The sequence below is a fragment of the Pimephales promelas genome, chromosome 1, assembly GCF_988280905.1.
Source record: "Pimephales promelas chromosome 1, fPimPro1.hap1.1, whole genome shotgun sequence".
In the NCBI taxonomy this organism is placed as follows: Eukaryota; Metazoa; Chordata; class Actinopteri; order Cypriniformes; family Leuciscidae; genus Pimephales; species Pimephales promelas.
In genome coordinates, this window is record NC_142769.1 from 10466981 (window position 1) to 10482695 (window position 15715).

At 39.5% G+C, this 15715-nt stretch overlaps 1 protein-coding gene across 2 annotated transcripts in view; it reads left to right on the forward strand.

Annotated features, from left to right (window-relative positions):
- Window positions 1-15715, forward strand: part of LOC120477781 (phospholipid-transporting ATPase ABCA1) — a 265488-nt gene that overhangs the window by 23354 nt on the left and 226419 nt on the right. Inside the window, exons 1-2 of one of the 2 annotated variants that reach the window (XM_089126189.1) lie at window positions 4889-5018; window positions 5172-5285. In XM_089126189.1, coding sequence (XP_088982315.1) covers window positions 5220-5285 — 66 coding nt within the window. In that variant the 5' untranslated portion in view covers window positions 4889-5018; window positions 5172-5219. Of the gene's footprint in view, window positions 1-4888; window positions 5019-5171; window positions 5286-15715 lie in introns of those variants that run through there. The other variant, XM_039669594.2, reaches the window with a different exon arrangement.

Consider the following 15715-nt stretch of genomic DNA (forward strand, 5'->3'; position numbering starts at 1 on the left):
CTGTCATTGCGAGGTGACAAGAAACATTAACAAAGCCGTTTTCATCATTTTAGCCACAAGAGTAATAACGAATGTGTACATATTGATAATATAATAAAAATTGTAGCCTTTATTACATTAAAAAAGCTCAGCCTTTGGAGGGGGAGAGAATTTACTGCCCACTGACATGGTTTTAAAGCTATTTCTTATTCTTTTTTTCTTCAAACGTCTTGAAATGCACATCAGAGAAATCAAAAAAATTGAAGCACCAACCTCAAATTTAGGACCTCTTTGATTATAAAGCCCTGTCTACGGCCCTGTATTAGTCATAAGATCAATAATGAATGTGTAGCCTATATGTTTTGAATGTATTTAATAAACTTAATTACCTAGCTTTAGTAGCTTTCAGTGAATAAACGTGTCCGAGAAAAATTATTTATAGGGAAAATCCACTCATCAGTTGACCCCATGTTTACTTTCTTCAATGACAGACAAAAATGAAAAGCCTATATCAGTCACAGCTCATCTTTAGGAGGGGAAGAGACAGGGCAAGAGAAAAACAAAGAGAAAAAGAGGGTGATGATGAGGAGAGAGAAATAATCAGCTGCCCAGTGCCCACTGACATGGTTTTAAAGCTGTTATCTATTTTTTTGGCCTTCAAAACATCCTAAAATGCACATATGTAGATCAGAGAAATAAAATTTTTCTCAGGGAAACCCTGAACTCCCCTAACTAACCTACCTCACATTTGGGACAACAGTGATTATAAAACCCTGCCTTTTGCATGTAATGAAACCGGTTAATAGTGAGCATTAGATCCTAAACTAAACCTAGTGACGCCCCTGCTTCATGCAACCTGTCAAAGTTTAAAAGAAATATATTACTATTGCACAGCGGAGTACTTCAAGTAGGCCTAATAATATTAATAATAGTTTATTAAAACACACAGAAGCTCAAATGTCTTTAATTTACAACAGTTTATAGAGATAAATAAAGTAACTCGATGGAATAATGAAAGAAATTGCATAGTAAAATGTAATTTATAAAATAATAATAATCAAATCTATTAAGACAGAACTTTAAAGGAATATCACACAAGTTTTGAAAATTTTTCGGTGGCGGTGGTGGCGGCGGGGGGGGGGGGGGGGGGGGGCTGCTGGTATATCACAGTATACTCACTACAAAAAACTAGACTACACCACTGACTGAGATTCTATCAATGAGATCAGACCAGTGAGACAACAGCAGTGAGATCAGACCATTAAGATCCGATCAGTGAAACCACAATGTTCTCAGACCATTGAGATCAGATCAGTGAGATCAAACAAATCAGACCTCAGCAGAGTGATTAGACCATTGAGATCCAATCAGACCAATGAATCTGATCTCACCCTTTATGTAAGTATTAGCTAGTCCTCTCCAGAATGCTGCTGCTCATGTTCTAACAGGAACACACAAGCAAAAACACATTAGGCTTAGATTGGCTTCCGGTTTATTTTAGGATTAAATTTAAGATTAAGTGGGCTTATTTTTATTCAATGACGTTTAACTCGGTATGAGAGCTGTCATATGTTTTTTTTTTTTTTAAATCATATGTGTTTATTTGTTTTACTGTATTGTACAGCCCTTTGGTAAACACACATAGTTTTTATTATTTTTTATTTATTAAATGCGTTTTATAATACATTTTGAATTTGAAATCAGACCATTAAGACCAGACCATTGAGAACAGATAAGTGACATTAGACCAAAGTTTTGATTAAGTTAGAATACAGTATGCAGTTTGTAATGTACTATTTTATGTAACAAATGAATTAAAAGCTCCTCCTAACTAGATTCATGAACTCTACTGAACTCTCTCTTATCTAGAAAATTGTCTTCCTGGAAGAAGGTATGTTTAAGGGTGATTGTGTGCTCATTTCCAGAAAAGGATAGGTGACCTTGTCACCCACCTTTCCCAATAGTACCAATTAAAACTCCCTCAGAGTCAGATTTATTCTTCTGCTTTGCTAAAGACACTCAGGTCCCCTGGCACACACACACACACACACACACACACACACACACACACACACACACACACACACACACACACACACACACACACACACACACACACACACACACACACACACACACACACACACACACACACACACACACACACACACACACACACACACATACACACAGAGAGAGAGAGAGAGAGAGAGAGAGAGAGAGAGAGAGAGAGACACGCACACCTGTTGTGTAAAGAGCTCATCATTGTGTTAGATAACCACTTATCTGTTGCTTTAAAAAATGTTTCCAATATGAAGTGGAGTATCCATTTTTATTTGAACTGAAATGGCATGACATCATTAGTTAAATATGCACTATGTAATATTGAGAGCTAGCGGCTGAAATGCATGGGTACTGCAGTGCAATTAAAAAAATTGGAAAGAGTTGTTTTAATCGGCCCCTCCTCCTCAGACTCAATGCTCACTTGGGTTGCCAGATTAAGTACATACAACAGGAATGAACGCAATTTACAATGGAAATTTACTTCTGTTGCTGTAATACCCTGTGTTGTCCATCAACTGGCAACCCAGGGTGTCGAAAAATTGGGTAAAATGATAGTGTAATGTTAGCTTGGCATGTATAGTTAAGGAGATAGAAGCGCTGCTCCGTTTCTGTTCTTTATTTACAACTGCGCAAAATACAGCAGCGTGAATGCACCGTGTCTGTTGACTCATGCTCTGTCTACCGTATATTCCCCATTAGCTAAGTTCCACCAACATTTTTAATCCAATTTTATCTATTGGGTCACCAAAATAAATTTTTATATCAATTGAAATTGAAGTAAAAAAAAAAAAATGTTAAAGTTAATAATGTCAAAATCTTCAAAATCTCGGTCATATAGGGATGTATATAGACAGCCCTTAGCAAAGGACCCCAGACCCCATATTCCCGGAGCACCCTCCACAGGCCGCCTCGGGGGACAAAGTCGAATGCCTTCTCCAAATCCCCAAAACACGTGGACTGGTTTGGCAAACTCCCATGATCCCTCCAGCACCCTGTAGAGAGTATAGAGCTGGTCCAGTGTTCCACGGCCTGGACAAAAACCACACTGGATTAGCAACTAAATGATGTGCATCAGAGGGGATTTAGAAGTGGGTATACGCAATGCCGACTGAAAAGGAAGTTGGGTATACGTCGTATACCTGCGTATACCCTGCACTACACCACTGGGCACAACGCATATAGGCCCTTCCCCAAATGGCACACTTCATATGCACTTTCGGTCTTGTGGACTTACAATGCACATGCACGTGTCTGTTAAGTCCATGAAACCGTAGGGTGTGCCATTTGTCATTTTAGGTCTTAGAGGGTGCTCGTATATATGTGGGCGATTTGCACCCATGATAAACACTTTGCCGAGCCTGCACTGATGCGAGCTCCACAGCAGACTTCTTCTTGACAGTCAAAGTGGCATTACGTCACGAAGGGTGCCATTTGGGATAGGGACATAGCATTAGCTCCTAAGCCTGAGCAGGTCACGTTGAGGTGCGGGCGTGGTTTCAGCATCCAGGCACCTCAGCCACCGGTGACGCGCTGCCAAGATGGTGACTGTCGGCTCCACCCACTTTAGTCTTCAAAATTGCTCTTCAGAAACCTACAGCTGACGTCACGGATACTACGTCCATATTTTTTATAGTCTATGGGGGGAAGCCTCAGTGCTTCTTGAGGCTTCATTCGCCCATCCCTACTGACATTCAATCAAAGTAAAGAGAAAGCAAGAGAGCAAACTAATCTCTCCTACCATCCTTTGAACATCATTCATCCATGAATCACGATCAAGAAAAGGAAGCGAGAGAGCAAACAAGCCTCACAACTTCCTTATATAGCTCTGGGGCTGATGGGACTTGTAGTGCCGCAAACCATGTCCCATTACACGTGTTTTCACTGTTATACGGTAGGGGGTGCTATAATGCATTGTCTGAAATAGTGCAGAAATTCTGGATCTAGAAAATAAGCAGAAACAAGCGATAGAAGCAGTGCTTGCACACATGTAATCTTACGTGATCATCAAACAATAAACAGCATATAAATCAAATATGCTTAAAGTTACCTAATGAAATGTCAAACGCATGGAGATGATTATGACTGTGCAAGCTTTGGGGACATTGGTGGACTTTATCTACTCTGCCTATATTTTTATCATCATTCAATCAATTCAGACAGTCTTTGACCTCTTTTTTTAAATGTTGCTTTTTTTTATAAAACAGACACATTAAGTGTTGATAAAAAAAGAATGCATCAAGCTAGAGGGTTTTAAGCAGAAGCTCTGTTCTTTCTTTTAGCATTTTGTATGCTCAGAAATGATTCATACCAAAAAAAAAAAAAAAAAAAAGATAATATTCTGGGGGCCATAAAGTTTTTGTAAAATTGATTAAAAAATGCCATAATCACATCATGCAGTTTGAGTGTCTGAAAAATGTATAAATAAAAAATAAATAAAAATAAAACCCTGGCGGGGAAAGAGTTCATGAAAATATTTTGTTCATTGACAACAATTGTCTGTTTATGGTTTATTTTCTCGGAAGTGAAAGACTGTACATTTGAAATATGTTCTGTATCGTCAGAAAGTTTATTTAGTCAACATTTAGGAGAACTCTAACAGAGCTGACAGACATTTACTGAAAGCCACGAAACTATTTTATTTAGTCATGAGGAGGGAGTCGGACGTCTTTATCAAGTCCCACTGAGAAACCAAAAACGTTTGCATTGCACAAAATGTATTTGTGGGCGCTAATGGAAATCGGAGTGTGTGGTCTGATAGCTGCTATACTGGACACATCTGTATTCAAGAATGTTGATGTGAACCTGATATCAGAGTGGCTCAGTGTAATGAGAAACTCCACTTATTGATCACACCCACTCAAACTGCATGTGATTATGGTTTCCCCATCAGGATGGCTGTTGGTGGTTGTTAGACATTATTTGTCTTGACAAGATAAAATAAGATTGGACCTGGAGCTGATACAGTTTCACTTCCGGTAGGAAAAACAATTGATGTTGCAGTTCTAGTTTTACTATACTGGCTCCTGTGTAGGAACTGAAGTTTATATACACCAACGACCAAGATATGTTTTGTGTTTAGTTAATTAACTGTCTGTCGATAATAAATGTATGTTTTTCATTCTCCACAGGGGTAAAACAGAGTTCATATTCCCATAGCAACGTGTCAACTGCTGATAATGAGTCTCCTGACACAACTCAGATTGTTACTGTGGAAGAACTTTACTCTACGGAAAAGACAAAAGGTACACATGCATAAACACTATATTTTGGGAGCACAGCCGCATGAAACCAGTTTAGACACAACGGCAATTATGACATTTACTTTTCTATGCATTAATGTCAGTCATATATAGTGCATATATATATAGTGTCAGTCATATAAAGTTAGCATAAGTGAACACACCTAAAGTTGACTAAAAAGACGAATAAAAATCATCTTAATGCCTTAATTTAAAAAATCCAACTTTTAAGGACAACAATTTTCTTTGTAAATGATCAATGTATCGTACCTCTTTTTTTTAATTAAAGCATTAAGATCAATGTCCAAAAGATGATTTTGTATTCCTCTTTTTAGTCAACTTTAGCATGGGTGTGTTCACTGCTAAGCACTGTATATAAACATATATACATATTTATATTAACTTTCATGCTGATTTTATTAATATATAATATAATACAGATAAATTTCAATTGAATTCAATTTAAAGTAAAATCAGTTTAAAGGAATAAAGTAAATTCAGTCTAATGGGATGGTTTCCCAGTAAAAACAATAAAATAAAATATATTTTTACATACTTTCTTACAACAATTTTGGGCCCCTCCAAAGCTTTGGTATAATTCAAACACTTTTTTTAGATTATCACACTTGTATGTTTTTAATTATCACACTTTTAAAAAAGTAATTAATATTTTATAATGAATGTTCAATGAAGATAATACTGAAAAGTAATGAAGTTTGAAAGGGGGTGGGACAAAGGTTAAACGAATACATCTCTAAAAGGTAGGCTATTTGAAAAGTAACCGAAATGAAATGATGAAGGCATGGTAAAAAGTTTACAATGCAGTTTTAATGTGACCTTCATATGGCAACGTATCGGTTACCTAAAGTAACCTCGGTTCTCTCTAGAAGAGGGATTGGGTATTGCGTAACTTAGCTTACGCTACAGGAAAGATTCATCTTTTCGAGATATTGAAGCCAAAAAAGTATCCTTAATTTTGTAGTCATTGTCAACGCAGTGCAGCAGCTAGCAGACCTAGAGGCTGCCCTGCGGGAACTGCTGCAGCCTACCACTGAGCCCGACGTGACGTCACGTCCAATGAAGGGAGCTTGCGCCTTCACAGCACCATAGCCCGCCAGTATGGGTGTGGCTTAGCGTTATAAGCAGGGCTCGGAGGCTGTTTTTCATTGACTGAAGCAAAAGTCACTTGTGGCGCTAGTACGTTAGGTAACTGATACGTTCTCTTACGAGAGGTTCTCTCGTATTGTGTAAGTTAGCTTATGCTACGGGAACCCTTTGTCAACGCCATGCGTGCCAAGCATCCACTCATGAGTTCCAGGGTTTCACGGGGAACCCAGAAAAGTGTGAAAATAAGGCAGCCAGCAACGTGGGCCAGCACTTGAACAAAAGCACTCATAGGGAATACAGAGTGGCGCCGCCGCCGGTCTGTATAATCATATAGCACATACCCACTGGTGCAGCTCAACCAGAAGAGCTAAGACACATGAGAGTAGCCTGCGCATGATCATATCTGGACAGAAACATACATCTGACTTAAACTGACAAAAGTTTAGCCTGCAGAGCGGGAACTTCTAGGTTATAGAACATGTCAAAGGTGGACGGGGAGGTCCAGCCCGCCGCCACACAGTCGTCGTGAATAGAAATTCTGTTGGACCATGCCCACGATAAAGCCATGCCTCTAGTGGAATGAGCACTGATGCCCAAGAAGCATTGCAGACCTTTTGATGCATAAGCAGCTGCTATAGAGTCCACAATCACTGGACAAGCTTTGTTAAGAGGCGGTGAGACCCTTGGTGCGCCCACCAAACGAAATGAAAAGCTGCTCCGAGCTCCTGATAGGGGTGGAGAAAGCAGTGTAAACCTGACCGGGTGGAGGAGATTAACATTGCTCTCGCTATTGGATGATGGCAGAGCCGATAGAGAAAAAAACCTGAGCTCTGAAAAGGAGTGCCAATCCCTTTAGGAACATAGCCATGTCTAGGTTTGTGGATGACTTAAAGTCATTTGGCCCAAACTCGACACGCAGCGCTGACAGACAGTGCGTGTAATGCCGAGTTCAGACTGCATGATTTTAGCCACGATTTTGGCTCGCCGACAGGTTTTGAGAAATCGCCGACAAATGCCCGAAATCACAGGCAAATCGGCGCTCGTTCACGCGAGTGACAATCACGCAGTGTGAATGAACAAAGACTCGAACTGAGAGAATCACCGACGAGTCGCCGACGCCTGTGAGATATTTGGCATGCTAAATATCTGGACCTGTCGGCGATTCAAAATCCTGCTGTGTAAAAAAAGTGTTTTGACTGAAAACTACATCGGCGATCACCGGCAGCCAGTGAGAGAGCAAGATACAGAGCAGCAGGGAGTTCGGGGAGGAGTTATAGATCACATATCAACATGATATGGCATTGTTTCAACAAAAAAAGCTTCTTCTCGGTCTATTTGGACACAATAAATGGAAGAAAAATTAGTAGAAATTTGGCAGGAGCACTCGTGTCTGTTTCACCAGCTGTACCACAACTGGGTCGAAAAAAAAAGTCTCACGTGAGAACTCCGGTCTTGCACGTGTGGTGTCGCGCGTTGTTTCCTTTTCATATCTCACGCGTGTTTGTTGTGAAATATAGTTTGCGTGCAGCGTGCTAGACAGAGTCCGTCGGCGATTTTTCTAAAGTCATGCAGTGTGAAACCTTCTGTCGCCGATCCATCGTCCAGTGTGAACACAGCAGCGACTGAATGCTGGCCAAGATAGTCATGCAGTGTGAAAAGAGCAGCGACCTGACTACTTTGAAAATCGTGCAGTCTGAAAGAGCCATAAGTCCCCCACACGTTTAACTGATGAAAGAGCAGTCAGAAAAACGGTTTTGAGTGACAGTTACTTTAACACCACACAGGTCTGAGTCGCTCTTAATCGTTCGCAGCCAGATGCTCAAGTTCGGCGAGATGTTCGAGCGTTGAACCCCAGCATCCTCTGGAATGTCTTCAGAGGGATGATGCTGCTCTTCTGGAAAAACGCGGCTTGGTGTCGAACACGGCACGCGCTGTGTTGATAAACGAGCCGTCATTGCCACAGATTCCAGTTCTATTACTAGAAAGCAATTGACGTGCTCGAAAGCCCGGGGGACGGCGAAAGAACTCTAGTGAATAGCCCTGCCTTGTTGAGCTTAGCACCCATTCTGGATAGCTTCCCATGCTTTATAGATGTAGGGGCCGAATGGCCTTTGGGTTCTCATCGCCACACTGCATGGGCTTGCGAAACTGCACCTGAGGTGTGGACCAGAGCGGAGTGACAGCTTGAGGGTTGAACTCTTTGAGCCGAGCCTGCTGGGTCGACATTGGAAGTGCGTCGCTGAGATCACATGGCGGTCTCCGTCGCTGAGCGGGGCTCTGCACGAGCCGCAGGAAGTGCAAGGCATCTTGAAAAATATGCTCGCTGCTCTTTGAGACAGTAAGTTTTTGCAAGAAATGATATGCCGCCCGATAGCTTAGCTCGCACGGATGGCTGAAGGTGACGAAGGCGGCTGACTTTTTGAGGCGCTGTCCTAAGCTGGCTTGTCGTTTTTCTCGACGGCAGCGGCGGCTTATCTCTTTATCCAGTAATGCGGAGAGCTCACTGAAGAGATGAAAATCAGAGTAACAGCCTTTTAAACGCTAAGCCACACCTATACTGGTGAGCTATGACGCTGTGAAGGCGTGAGCGCCCTTCATTGGACGTGATGTCACATCACATGCTCTGGGTTTGCTAGCTGCTGCACTGCGTTGACAATGAATACAAAATTAAGGATAATGTTTTGGCTTTATTATCTCGAAAAGATGAATGTTTCCTGTAGTGTAAGCTAACTTACGCAATACGAGAAAAAACTCTCGTAAGAGAACTACAGCAACAACAAAAAAAGCCAGATAAAAAAAAAAAGTTGAAATCTGTTTGTTAAAGAAACACCCAAATACACAGTGTGATCTGTTGTTTTTGGAGAAAAGAGGGGGCTCTTTCTGACCTGGGACAGGTGTGCGTAAGAACAAGCAGATTTCATTGGTCTTTATGTAACCCCTTACACCCGGGTCCTACTCGCCCCGCTCCGAGCGGGCCTCGAACCCGGGTCTTCAGCATGAGAGTCAGGCGCGCTAACAAGGAGGCTAAAGACTGCAGCCTCTAGCGTCTGTCGCTAGAGCGCCTTTTGAGATCGGGGAGTGAGGTTTACTCGCACAGCAACTACTAGCTGGCCTCCGTTACATTTAGATAGTGAAAAACACTCTCACCTTCACAACGGCTGCTAGACACACGCTTGGGATTATTCATCACCTGTCACATCTCAGAGCTCCTCTGGAGAAAATGATTGATGAGGAATGTCACTTTCTCAAAGACAGGAAACACACAAGATGACAGAGAGACCACACACTGATGATTATTGGATGTGTTCAATTCACCTGCTATGGTAATGCCAACAATATACATCCCTGGAGTTGGGTTGGGGGGGGGGGGGGGGGGGGGGTGTATATGAAGTATAAAACCATTGTTTAACTGTAACCCAATCACAAAACATTTGGTCATGATGTGTGTTCACCCGCTCAGCCACATCGAACTTCCATTTTAAACATATGTATGATGCGAAAACGAAACCATCAAGCTGAGTGAACATGGCTGACTGAGTTTTACTGCCTCATTAACCTGATCTTCCATGAGTGCAACCATGGGGGACACAATCACAACTATTGCCTTGCCGCCCTTTGGCCTCCCCAGTTTCTCGCTGACAATTGGTTATAGTTGATAAATTAAAGTTTCCCCAACACCTGTCGGGATTAGAGCCACTTAACCTCCATTCAAAATGTCAACAAACACTCTTCTTGTTCGAGTTTCAGTTTGAAAATGCCGGGAATATTCTTCACAAAAGAGCGAATTGCATCCGGTGTCTCCATATCCGCGGTCGTTTTCGATTTCCCTAACCTAAAATACAATCTTAAACTCCGTTCTTAGCATCTGTGTCAAGGCTCTCAGCCCGTCCTCTGTTTGTTGATTGGCCGGCTGTTTCCAGGCCGGAGGGGAACTGAGAGACTTGTCGATGTCTCAGATTGAGTACAGAAATAATGCACAAAATAATGTTAAAATTTCATGATCGATCAGATATGAAAATCTGTGGATACTCGTCAGATACAGAGTCGGCGCCAGAGCAGATCTACTGGAGGGGCATTGGGTCATCAGCGGGGGGGCACTGCCGTTTAAGAAATATTTTGACGCAAAAAAACAAACAAACAAAAATTAAACACCTTTTATTATTATAATTATTATTTATAATTATTATTTGCGAATTTCCCCACCACTTTTTGCCAGGGTCGATGTTGTCCCGGCACTTTTATACATCTCGATCTCGCGGCACGGATGTACCAATACAAATAAATAAAACATATCCGGTTACCTAGCAGAGCATTCATTTGTTAAATAAGAGGCGATATAGCACGCTGAAATGTGTTGTTTTTTAAATCAAGTGATCAAAGTGCTCAGTGACTCGATCTGTGGTGCTGAAGTGTTCTCTTGTGGCTCGCGCTGCCACAATAAACATCTTCACACGGACGCGCGCTTGATCTGTTGCGGCGAAATCTCTATTCGTACCGGTGAAATCCAAAGTGAAATGCACTCAAACATGTCCCTGCTTGACAACCACTGATAAACATAATCGGTTTTAATGATGGGGGGAAAAAAAATAATTATGCGAGTGTGGGTTAGAACCCAAAATCTCTTGCACGCCAGTCTAAGGTTTTACCACTGGACCACTACAGCACTTACAAAGAAAAGTCGGATTGGATGTATCTATTTCTTCATGTGAAAATTCTTGGCACCAACACATATTAGATCCACTTAGACAACAAATTAAACACAATGTACTATTTAAATAGATTGCTGAACATTTGGTATTGTATAGCCTACATCTGATTTATGATTTAGAAACTGTGGTAGGAGGGGCATCAATGAGCGCTAGGGGGGGCACGGCCCTCGAATGCCCCACCATAGCGCCGACCCTGGTCAGATAAAGTCATAATTGCGAGATACAAACACATAATTGTGTGTTATAAAGTCTGAATTTTGAGATATAAATTCGCAATGGCGTATTATAACGTCAGAATTGTGAGATATAAACGCTTTTTAACCACAAATGTTTGCCTTGCTCTAGCTCTTTTCGCATTTCGTAATCACTTTGAAAGGTCACGCGTGTTCAGGTTCAAAAAGGTAGGGTAGGGCGAAAAACTCCATCTCATTTTCTCCTTCAACTTCAAAATCGTCCAATATCGTTGATTTACCTTTTATTTATTTATTTTGTAAATGGCATTTGCACGTTCGCTTTGTAAACACTAGGTCGGTACTTCGCCTATGTCATGCGTGACCTTTCAACATGTTTACACAATGCGTGACACATCACAGCTAATGCAATACAAGCATTTGTGGATAAAGGGTTAGTTCACCCAAAAATGAAAATTCTGTCAGTATTTACTCACCCTCATGTTGTTCCAAACCTCTATGTGTTTATTTGTTCTGCTGAACACAAAGGAAGATATTTGGAAGAATGTTTTAATCGAACAGATCTCATTCCCCATAGTATGTATTTTTTTCCTACTATGGTAGTCAATGGGGATTGAGATCTGTTTGATTAAAACATTCTTCCAAATATCTTACTTTGTGTATAGCAGAACAAATAAACACATTCGGTTTGTAAATACTGACAGAATTTAAATTTTTGGGTGAACTACCCCTTTAAAAAGTATATAAATGTTTTTTATTTCTATTTTTTTTTTTTTTTTTTTTTTTTTAGAAAATAAACGATCGGTTCGCTAGATAAAACTCTTATTCCTCGTCTGGGATCATGTATAGCAGCTTTGAAGCTGCATTGAAATTGTTGTTCCCCATTTAAGTCCACTATATGGAGACAAATACTGGAAAGTTATCCTCAAAAACCTTAATTTCTTTTCGACTGAAGAGAGAGAGACATGAACATCTTAGATGACGTGGTGGGTGAGTAAATTATCAGAAAATGTCAATTCTGAAGTCAACTAATCCTTTAAAGAGGGTACACTTTTATGACTGTTTCTTGGCACACTTAAGTCCTTATCTGCCAATACTTCTGTTGTCTTTGAAATATTGTAGATAGGACAGACATTGGGAGCGTGTGCATCACTGGATTGGCCATTTTGAGAGAACGTGATTGGAATCGCTGATTTCTGAGCAGAGTATACTTAGACTGACTGACTCTGTGCAGAACGTTGGTTACTTAAGTGGCCTCACTCATGTCAAGAGCCGGTGCTCAGTGAGCTCTGGTTGGGCGGAGACTTGATTTGAAAACGGCTTCCGTTGGAGCACTTTTGTTGCTCTAATGGTCTCTCTGATGATCTGCAATTATAAGAGAGAGACAGACATATAGAGAGACATCTATGTGCATCAAAGAGCAGCCTGTAGAAAACAAAGCAATTAATATGTCAGTTATAAGTTAGATAAGAGATCACTGAGGTTTGTTTTATTAAGAAGTTTAGCATGTAAACTAGTGAGCTTACAGGGATAGTTCACAGAGAAAAAAAAAAATCTGTCATCAATTACTCACCCTCAAGTCTGTGAACAGTGAACAGTGAGTGGCGGTAATGAGCATGCATTTTACAAGATAGGACATTTGTCCGACGCTTTGGCTCTGTTGTCCGAAGTATCATCTGTCATGGTCTTGTCAGTCATCTCGTCCCTTGGTCAGCAAACTCTGATTCCTTTTTCACTACCTATGACTGCAACTTGTGTTGGATGACCTCGATGGAATTGAAGTGACTGTTATCCAACTGAATTAAATGGTTTTTAGGTAACACTTTAGAATACAGTTCCTTCGTTAATGAATAACTACACAAGAACTAATGAGTAACACAATATTAACAATCTAGTAACTATTATTAACTAACAAGAAACTCTGATTTACGAACTAGAAAGTAATACAGCACAGACGAAAGTGGTAGTTCACTATTAAGTAATCAATAACTACTATTTTTTTTAATACTTCCCAGAGAACTACTGAAAAAGTTTATTAACAATCTAGTAATTACTATTAACTAAAATAAACTCTTATTAATGAATTAGTAAGTAATAGCTCACAGATGAAAGTGTTACTAGATACTTCTGTGGGAATTACTAATTATTTGGATCCGTATTATAAAGTGACGATCATTGGAACTAACTAGTAATTACTCAAGTGTTACTAAAGACATTTTCTAAAAGTATACTAAAGTTCACCAAAAATCTCAAACGTTTGCAGCACAAATCATGACTAGATCATGTAGTAACACTTGAGTAATTACTAGTTAGTTCCAATGATTTTCACTTTATAATACGGATCCAAATAATTAGTAATTCCCACAGAAGTATCTAGTAACACTTTCATCTGTGAGCTATTACTTACTAATTCGTTAATACGAATTTCTTTTAGTTAATAGTAGTTACTAGATTGTTAATAAACTTTTTCAGTAGTTCTCTGGGAATTATTAAAAAAATAGTAGTTATTGATTACTTAATAGTGAACTACCACTTTCGTCTGTGCGCTATTACTTACTAGTTCGTTAATCAGAGTTTCTTGTTAGTTAATAATAGTTACTAGATTGTTAATATTGTGTTACTCATTAGTTCTTGTGTAGTTATTCATTAACGAAGGAACCGTATTCTAAAGTGTTACCGGTTTTTTTTCTACTAAAAGCAAAATGGCAGTGGAGGTGTAATGTAAACGTAGCGTTGGCATATTCTATTCTAAGTTCACCCTCACACTCCGTCATGGCAATGTCACGAGACCGTTTTTCACCTCGACGAGAAATCTCTTCATATTTGAATCTCTTCATACCCCTAACAGTAAATAATGACATCATTTTCATTTTGGGGGTAACTGTCCCTTTAACCAATTCCCCAGACCCATGTCATTAACTCTTCACCTGTCATTATGCTCATGCGTTTCTAATGAGACATGTTCAAACTAATGGGGCCTGATGACTGCAGGTGAAGAGGAAAACAGAGAAAATAGCCATGCAAATCAGGATAGTTCACTCAAAGCTGAAAATGCAGTCATTCATTTTTCACCCTCATGCCATTAAACGAACCAATATAAATGATTGCATGAAACATAACAGATGAATTTTCTAAGCTCAGACACTGTTTGTATGTAAATAACTCTGTAAGTGCAGCTGCTTTGATTACATTTTCATTGTGTCTTGGATGGCTGTGACATTTAGCCTTTTCATAATTGGATAGCTATTCAATCAAGTCTTTCTGTTCAGTTGTGGGCTGCATGCAAACATACTCCAACACATATGCAAACAAATGATCGGTGCTTTTAATGAATCATTCAAATAGACTTAACTACCAGTTTGAATTAATCTGACGAATACTTCATGGAATGAGTTATTGCATCTGTCAAATAAATGTATTTGAAATGTAATAATAAAACAAAAATAACATGCGTACCAAAAAAAAAAAAAGAATCGGATGGTCAGTCAGGAGACATTTTGTTTTGTTGTGTGTTTTTTTTTTAAAGATATTAATAATTTTATTCAGCAAGGACACATTAAATGAATCATAAGTGACAGGAAAGGCATTTATAATGTTGCAAAGTATTAATATTTTAAATAAATGCTGTTCTTTTGAACTTTCTATTCATCAAAGAATACTGGAAAACATTGACAATAATTATAAATGTTTCTTAAGCAGTAAATCAGCATTTTATAATGATATCTGAAGGATCATGTGACACTGAAGATTGAAGAAATGATGCTGAAAATTCAGCTTTGCATCACAGGAATAAATTACGTTTTACAATATATTCACATAAAAACAATTCATATTTTGAATTGTAATAATATTAACACACAATTATATTGTAATAATATAAACATAATTATTTTACTCTATTTTTTGATCAAATAAATGCAGTGTTCATGCTCAATAGCTTTGTTGTTGCAATCTCAATACACCAGTCAGATTTTCAGTGGCAAAAACAAAGCTATTATTTAAAGAGCTGCTGCCGATGTACTGTAGAACCTTTCAAATCAGTCATTTATGAAGGTTCAATGGCTGTTGGATGCTGGCAACTGTGTAGTAGACAGCAGTGCAGTTCACTCGTTTTAGGAACAGAGATGGCATCTGTGTGTCTGTGTTGTGCTACTTTTTACAGCAGTGAACACATCATACTTTTGTAAGTCTTCCATTGTGCAGTTTCTGGCAAAAACAGAGATCTTACAGATTATTTATTTGAGAATCTTGTCATGTTGCCAAACTCTGTTTCTGGGTCTCGTTCAAATTGACTCACACAGTTGACTGGCAGACGGTGCAAATCGCTCCGCATACAGTAACTTCAGACTTCATCTGATCCTAAGCCAAACTTCCCAACATCAAAGTCTTGATGGAAAATAAATGTTCAGAATTTGCATTTCTGAGC